This window comes from Mesoplodon densirostris, chromosome 1, assembly GCF_025265405.1.
Source record: "Mesoplodon densirostris isolate mMesDen1 chromosome 1, mMesDen1 primary haplotype, whole genome shotgun sequence".
Classification (NCBI taxonomy): domain Eukaryota; kingdom Metazoa; phylum Chordata; class Mammalia; order Artiodactyla; family Ziphiidae; genus Mesoplodon; species Mesoplodon densirostris.
In genome coordinates, this window is record NC_082661.1 from 132,903,135 (window position 1) to 132,912,081 (window position 8,947).

The 8,947-nt window shown below is 34.2% G+C and overlaps 1 protein-coding gene and 1 pseudogene across 2 annotated transcripts in view; both read left to right on the plus strand.

Moving 5' to 3' along the window:
* Positions 1 to 7,338, plus strand: part of CENPC (centromere protein C) — an 84,656-nt gene extending 77,318 nt beyond the window's left edge. Inside the window, exons 18-20 of one of the 2 annotated variants that reach the window (XM_060108983.1) lie at positions 615 to 769; positions 5,944 to 6,034; positions 7,196 to 7,338. In XM_060108983.1, coding sequence (XP_059964966.1) covers positions 615 to 769; positions 5,944 to 6,034; positions 7,196 to 7,266 — 317 coding nt within the window. In that variant the 3' untranslated portion in view covers positions 7,267 to 7,338. The remainder of the gene's footprint in view (positions 1 to 614; positions 770 to 5,943; positions 6,035 to 7,195) is intronic. The other variant, XM_060108984.1, reaches the window with a different exon arrangement.
* Positions 7,339 to 7,912: 574 nt separating this feature from the next.
* LOC132484267 (large ribosomal subunit protein uL1-like) lies at positions 7,913 to 8,558 on the plus strand (annotated as a pseudogene).
* Positions 8,559 to 8,947: the final 389 nt, after the last annotated feature.

Consider the following 8,947-nt stretch of genomic DNA (forward strand, 5'->3'; position numbering starts at 1 on the left):
GCAAAAAAAAAAAGAAAAAAAAAAAAGTGATATAGTAATTTGTGAGCTACATTTAGAACTCCAGTTACTTAGAGGCTTTACCTGATAAATAAATAAAAATCTTGTTATTTAATAATCAGCCAAGCAAGCACAAAGGAATTTACTGACATGGTAATGATACATTTGTATTGTGGCTATGTTAAACTTTTTAAAGATAGGATCCTTTCTTTTCTCTTAGCTGATTTTGTTTTCTGTCTGAGCTATTATGGGAAAAATAGTAATACTACTATTGTTATTATTAATAGCCAAGACTTACCTAATGCTTACTTTGTGCCAGTATTTTAAATACTTTACACACTTTAAGTCATTTGATATTCACAACTCTAACATAGATGAAGTATTATTATCCCATTTTACAGAAAAGAAAATGTAGGCACAAATAGAGAGGATAAGCAACTTGACTAAGTTCACACAGCTTGTAAGACAGAGATAGGATCTGACCTGTGGCATTCTAGCTCCAGAGTCAGTGATATTAATCACATCTATCTTTCTAAGGCAGGTTTATGTGTGTATATGCTGTATTAGAGAAATGTAATTGCTATTACTTTGTACTTATATTAATTTTTTTCCCTTAGATCTTGTTAGGCCACGAGATACATACCAATTTTGTGTTGAACATGGTGAGTTGAAAGTATATAAAACATTGGACACACCATTTTTTTCTACTGGAAAATTGGTATTAGGACCACATCAAGAAAAGGGAAAGCAGCATGTAGGCCTAGACACATTGGTGAGTGTATTTTTCCATATATTTATGTTTTGCTCTTGGCACAACTCTGATTTGTTGGACTTGATGAAGCGTTAAAAATACTACTTCCTCAGAAATGATATATGATTACTATAGTGCACAGATAATTTTTTAGTTTTTTTCATCTGTTTAAAGTCAGTCAACCAATGTCTCTTTAAAAGTACTTGTTCTGTGCATAGCAGTGTAGGCTTGAGATTCAGAAGTTTAGGGAATGGTCTTTACTTAAAAGAATCCTTGAAATTAGGTTTGCAAACAAATCATTAGAATTTTAGAGCTGGAGGAGATTATTGAGATTAAGTGTAACAGCAGATTGAGGACTGGAAGCTAGTTGCTTCAGTAAGTACTAAAGAATATATTACTGTATATAGCAGTATTATTGGCTGAAGTTATAATGAGACTCAAGGTGAGTCTCTCTTCTCTGAGTCTGTCTCTCTGACTCTTTCTCATTGGAGACACACACCCCTATAACATTGTATTTATATCAGATAATTTTTGCATTTTGAATTTGAAAATGAAAGATTTTGAAAATCACCAGATTTAAAGAATATTTAATATTATACCAGTATTTAAAACATGTTACATCTGAGGTACATCTTTCAGTAAGTAACATTTCAGGAACCTATGAAATCATGGTTCGAAACAGTTCTTTTTACTGATAAAATGAAAGTAAGCCCACAAAGGAGAAACAGAAAGAGCATCAGGACCCTTCAGTTTATATTAACTAAGAAGGGCAAATCAAGGCAGGGAAAGGAGAAGATACACAGAAGAGTAAAAGAATAATTTATTGCTACATCGGTATAGTATGTAGAATCCAGATCTAAAGTATTTAAAAATATTCTTTAATCCAATCTTAAAATGTTGTAGATCTCCAGGTGGTATTAAAAGAGTAAATATAACATATTAAACTAACTAAAGTAATAGATAATCCCTGTGTAATCATTTTAAGGATCAATTAATAATGAAAATAAGCATTATGAAATGTCATCATTGAACTAACTGTAGTTACCCAATAAGCTATAATGCCTTTATTCCTTTAAAAAAGGAATATTGAATAGTAAATGTTTGGAAGTGTTTGAACATATGTAGCTCTTTATTTTAACATAGACAATAATTGCAAAAATTGGAAACCACTGAAATGTGTGCTGCAGGAAAAAATGGTTATATTTATGTTTTGACTTAGTAATGAGATAAACCATTATATATGATAATCAGCTATATAGCACTTACATGTTCCAGGTGCTATACTAAACATTTTAATATTAATTTAAGTATATTATTTTGCAGAATAGCCATATAGGAACACCTTTAGGATAAATATTTAAGGAAACTGCAAAGTAGAAAATTCTTTTTATTTTTTTCTGAGTAAAAATTAAAAATGAAAATGACAGAACCTTGAAGGAACTATAGAAAATAACATGTCAATAGGTGATTATAGTTTATTTTTGTTTTTTCTAAATATTGCCTTTAAGTTTTTATAATGAAAACTAGACTTAAAGGTTTTTTTTTTTAATAACAAGGGGAGTATTTTTACATTTTAAAAAAATGAAGCACACTTTTAAATATATGCTTTTGAGAAGCAAAAGGGCAAGATGGAGAACCAGCATAAGCCATTAACTCTTTCTTTCAAACTCAGGTCTAGATAATGAGTAAAAGGGAAAGTAGCAGTGTTAGATCTGTTAAATTCAAACCACAGAAGAATGAACAAATTAACTATGGGAGTTTGTTGTGGAGCTCTCCTAGAAAACAAAAGGGTATTAAGAAATGGGAAATATTGGGACTTCCCTGGTGGTCCAGTGGTTAAGAATCTGCATTCCAATGCAGCAGATACAGGTTCGATCCCTGGTTGGGGAACTAAGATCCCACATGCCGCGCGACAACTAAGCCCGTGCGCCACAGCTAGAGAGAAGCCTGCGCACTGCAGTGAAGGATCCCACATGCTGTAACTAAGACCCGATGCAGCCAAATTAATTAATTAATGTTAAAAAAAAAGAAATGGAAAATATTAAAGTTAAGTGATGTGGAAGACCCGTCAAAAACCAGAAGAGAGAAAAAACCCAAATAGATCAAAAGGTAGAAATATATGAAAAACTAGACAATAATTGTTCCAGAGGTAAAAAATCAAAAAAGTGATAACAATACACTTAAAGGAACCAGAGTTCCTTAGAGAAATGTCTGATTCCAGGCCTGGGACTGAGCTTGGAATATTTATCATACCTGATAGCAGACTATCAAATACCGTTAGGATTGGGTCATAAGGTCTCAGGATCCAACTGGAAGATGCTCTCTCTGGACAAAGATATGAAAACTTGAGTATCAATAAGAATAAATTCATTGGATTGATATGCATCAATTATATCTAAACCCATGAATTTGTAAGGCTACTACAAAAAGAAAAACTTAATTCATCACTGTCGGAGAATTCTAGGAAGCCAACTCACTTTGACAAATATGGTAAGTAAAGGAAAATAATTAAACATTTATTCTGCTGTTCTCATATAAACTGTACTACTAGGTAATCAAATAATAGATGAGGGGAAGTTTATCCTTTTTAGAAATAGTCCAGTTAATAAATGAAGAATGAATGTCAGAATGGACTATTATCATTTTACAACACCCAATAAACCATTGGTTCTAGCATCATTGTCTACTAACATCTAAAAAGAACACAACCAGACATTATGTGTCTCCTGATGGAAGAATACAACACTGTCTATGAAGTAGTCTTGCCTTCCCCACCTTCTTTAAAAAAAAACAAAACAAAACCCACACACAACCACCTGAAGTTAAGTCCTTAGATCTAACCACCAATTTACAGGAAATAAAGAATGGCAGACTTTTCAGATGACAACCTCGCATTGTAATAAGCAAAATCCAGCTATGTGAAGATTTTTAAAACAAATTTTGCTGCTTGATTTCTTTAATAAATAAGGTGCAAGGAATAAAAAAGACAACCACGTGGAATGTATAGAGATCAGGGTCCTCAACCGTGGCACTATTGACATTTTGGACTCAATAATTCTTTGTTGTAGGGAGGCTATCCTATGCATTGTAAGAGGTTTAGAAGCAACCCTGGCCTCTATGCACTAGATTCCAGTAGTACCCCTCTAGTTGTGAGAATTAAAAATGTTCCCAGACATTGCCAATTGTCCCCTGAGGGACAGAATCACCCCCAAATTGATAACCACTCAATAGATTGAGTGCTTTAAAAGATAGATCAAGCACTGACCATATGTGACTCTTACTTGGATCCCAATTCAAACAAACCCTTAAAAGTAAGACATTGAAGAGCCAGCTGGAAATTTGAATATTGACTGGGTGTTTAACACTAAATATTCATTTATTTTTATGTGTGACAACAGTGTTGTCATGTTTTAGAAAAGGACTTTGGTCTTTCAGTACACATTGAAATATTTACAGATGGTTTATGATGCTGGGCATTTATTTCAAAATAATATGGAATGGGGGAATCAGACTTTGAAAAGAGCAGGGTATCAGGGTTCAGTATTTATTTGTGGGAGTTCATCATTCTATTTTTGTGTATTTCAAAAGCATTCTTAGTAAAATGTTTGCAGAAGTGGGGAGAGGTGTGCATAGAGAGCCAATCTGAACAGATAAGGAAAAAACATCTATAAATACATGCTTGACTTTCTGGGTAGTGTGTGTGTTCCTTTTTTTAGGCAAATAACTTTGGATGTAATAAATATATTTCTTTTATTAAATTATAAAAAATACCTTTAGAACCACTTTAAGAACTTTTTTTCCATTGAGAGAGTATATTGTAGTGGTTAAGAACATGGATTCTGGAATCAAAGTACCTGAGTTCAAATTCCAGCTGTTCCATTTACATTGTGACCTTGGAAAGTTACACTTCTCTGTGCCTCATTTTCTTCATCTGTGAAAAGCTATTAAAATAGTACCGTCTCATTGATAGATGTATACATTAAATGAGTAAAAATGAAGTGCTTAGAACAGTGGCTGGCATGGGGTAAGTGCTGGATAAGTGCTAGCTGCTCTCATTTTTCTGGTATTTTAGTCTCATTTTACAAAAGTGGTAAGAAAAGAAGGAGAAGAAGGCATAATTCTCTGAGGCAAAATATTCCTGATGGCTGAATCTCAGAATTTGAATCTCTGAGTTTGAAGGCCCTACATTTTGTATTTAGTTGTCAAAAAAAAAAAGGTCATTGCCAGGTGCTATCTATATATAAAATGTAAAATTTGCTGTGTTTGAATATGGAAGCCTGTATGACTGAGCACTATATTTATCCTCTTTTACTTTCTTAATGTTGATGCTTGCTAAATGTACTTTTTTTTTTTTTTTTTTTTTGCTTTTTGTTCTCTTTGATTCATCGGTCAGATTAAGTTACATATACCAAGCATGTAACCTTTAAAGAGGTGTACATAAAACCTAGCTATTTTTCTAATATAGCTAAGTGATATTCTTTACAATGGTTCTGAATTTTCATAAACTGGTAAATAATAAGGAAGAACAAAAGAAATGTTTTCCTATACTAGTTTTCTATTACTGCTTTAACAAATTACCACAAATTTAAACAACTCTCATTTATTATCTCACAGATACGTAGGTTAGAAGTCAGGTGGGCTTGGCTGAGTACTCTGTTTAGAGTATCACTAGGCTGGAATCAAGGTGTTGTGAGATCTGTATTCCTCTCTGAAGGCTTTTAGAATGAATCTGTTTCAAATTCATTCAGGTTGTTGGCAGAATTCAGTTTCACGTGGTTGTAGGGCTGAGGTTCCTGTTTCCTCACTGGCTGTTGGCTGGGGTGTCTAGAAATAGTCTATACTCCTTGGCTTATGGCTCTCTTATCTTCAGTGCCAGCAACAGTGAAAACCCTTTTCATGCTTCAAATTTCTCTGACTTCTCCTCTGCTTCATCTCTCGTCTGCTTCCAGTAGGAAAATTGTCCACTTTCAAGTAAGGTTTATGTAATTAGATTGGGCCCATTTAGGTAATCCAGGATAATCTCACCATCTCGAGGTCTCCTTTGCCATGTGACTAACAAATTCTGGAGATTAGAGCATGGATATCTTTGGAGGGCCCTTATTCTGCCTACCACATTTACTTTTAAGTTTCTTTGGAGTGTAGTTGTTGTTGTAGGTGTTAAATTTGAAATGAGATTTTAATTTTTAATTTTACAGATTTTTTATGTTAACTTTGGTGACCTTTTATGTACCTTACACGAAACACCTTATGTAATAACAACTGGGGATTCATTCTATGTTCCTTCAGGTAAGAATAATTAAAAACCTTTTCTTTTGCATAGTTGAATACTTATGTAGTTGCTCATGAGCACCATGAAAATGGAAGCCACAGTGGTCAAAATGAAGCATGATGTGACTGATGCCAAAGAAGTTTGGTGCATATTTTAATTTTTTTTTATTAGATAAGTATATCACTGTTTTGGTACATGAAAACTGAATGAGTTGCTAATTGCTGAATATAAAAATAGAAGATATGTTGTATCCAGAGTAGAAAGAAAATTTTTCCCCTATGTTATCTCAAAGACATTATGTAGTCAAACAATTTTTAGTTGGTTATTTTAAACATAAAGAATAGTGTGCTTCATAAGCTATTGGAGCACAAGTCTTTGGAGATAGGAATTTTAATTTGTTCATTCATTCAACAAATGTGATTGAGAGTCTACCAAGTATTGCTCTAAGAGTGTGGGATACAGAAAAAAAATCCCTGCCCTCATGGAGCTTACATTCTAATGAAAGGAAACAATAATAATAGCTATATTTATGTAGTCCTTTGTATGTGCCAACACTGTTGTGAACACAAACAAATGAATATAACAAAACAGAATCAGACTCATAGATACAGAGAGCAAACTAGTGGTTACCAGTGGGGAGAGGGGTAGAGGGAAGGGGCAAGATAGGGGAAGAAGAATAGAGGTACAAACTACAAAGTATACAATAAATAAGATACAAGGATGTAATGTATAGCACAGGGAATATAGAAAATATTTTATAATAACTTTAAATTGAGTATAAACTATAAAAATAATTGAATCACTGTTGTATACCTGAAACTAATATAACATTGTAAATCACCTATACTTCAATTTAAAAAAACAAAAAAAACACCCCAAAACATGATTGGATTCAGAGGGAGATTTTTTTTCCTATCTGCACCCTTGTCTAATCTCTTTTTGCATTCATTATCAAAATGATGTGAAATTTACATCGTTTTAAGCTTTATCTGGATCACAGATGGTCCTTGGATTTTTCAGTTCATGGAATTAAATAAGAGTTATTTGATGTTAGATGATTTTTTTTTAATTTGACACTATATATACTGTAATAGGTCTTAGTGATGACTAAACATTTAATCAAAAGGGAATGATTCCTATGGAAATAATTTTTAATTTTCTTATCACTTTATTTCTAGGTAATTATTACAACATCAAAAATCTCCTGAATGAGGAAAGTGTTCTTCTTTTTACACAGATAAAAAGTTGAAAGATGAAGCAAAGTTTAAATATGTGTGTATATATATATTTACATACATACATATAAAACACATTGTGTAGTTGAGATGTTGTAATTATTCGTAATGTTTTAAAATATTCAGTGTTGTGTACTTGTTTCAATAAACATTACAAACTTCCATATGTATCTTCTAATTTTTCCATGAATATACAACATAGCCTGTAGTGATAACCATGTTCATAGTATTTTAATAACATGAAAGGAACACCAAAATCACTGCTCCCAGTGATATACAGGCATACCTTGGAAAGGTTGTGGGCTTGATTCCAGACCACCACAATAAAGTGAATATTGCAATAAAGAGTCACAATTTTTTTGATTTCCCAGTGCGTATAAAAGTTACGTTTACACTATACTGTCATCTGTTAGGTGTGCAGTAGCTTTATGTCTCAAAATTAATGCATATAGCTTCATTTAAGAAATACTTTATCGCTAAAAAATGCTAACCATCATTGATACCTTCAGTGAGTCTTAATCTTTTTGCTGGTGGAGGGTCTTGCCTTGAGGTTGATGGCTGCCGACTGATCAGGGTGGAGGTTGCTGAAGGTTGGGGTGGCTATAGCAATTTAAAAAAATAAGACAATAGCTTTCTTCGGTTATTGTGGTGTGAGGCACCATGAGCAGCAGAGTCTCCTGTGACACCCTGTACAAGGCAGTGCGGAAAGTCCTACACGGGAACTAGTGCAAGCGCCAGAAGGTTTTGGAGATGGTGGAGCTAAAGATCAGCCTGAGGAACTATGACCTCAGAAGGACAAACCCTTCTTAGCACTGTCAGGCTTAAGTGCACTCTCTGCCCCAAGTTCTCCATATGTGTTTTGGGGGACCAGCAGCATTGTGATGAGGCTAAGGCTGTGGATAATCTCCCACATGGGCATTGAGGTGTTGAAGAAACTCAACAAGAATAAGAAACTTGTCAAGAAGATGGCCAAGAAGTATGATGCCTTTTTGGCTCCAGAGTCTGTGATCAAGCGGATCCCATGAATCCTGGGCCCAGGCCTGAATAATGCTGGCAAGTTCCCTTGCTGACCCCCAATGAGAACATGGTGGCCAAAGTTGATGAGGTGAAGTCCATGATCAAGTTCCAGATGAAGGAGGTGCTGTATCTGACAGAGGCTGTTGCCCACGTGATGACAGATGATGAGCTTGTGTACAACATCCACTTAGCTGTTATCTTCCTGGTGTCATTGCTCAAGAAAAATTGGCAGAACGTACAGGCTTTGTACATTAAGAGCACCATGGGCAAGCCCCAGCATCTATACTAAGGTACAGCTTAATAAACCATACTGCCACCATTAAAAAAAAAAAGATCAATTGCTGCATCTATTGACTTCCTTTCACAAATGATTTCTCTGTAGCATGCAGTGCTGTTTGATAGCATTTTAAGTACAGTAGAACTTCTTTCAAAATTGGGGTCAGCCCTCTCAAACCCTGCTGCTGCTTTATCAGCTATAAAATTCTAAATCCTTTGTCATCGTTTCAACAGTCTTGTCATTTCTACAGTCATTCCAACATCTTCACCAGGTATAAATTCCATTTCAAGAAACAGCTTTCTTTGTTCATCCTTAAGAAGCAACACCTGATCTGTTAAAAGTTTTATTAGGGTATTGTAGCAATTGTCACATATTCAGACTCCACTTCTGTTTCTAGTTCT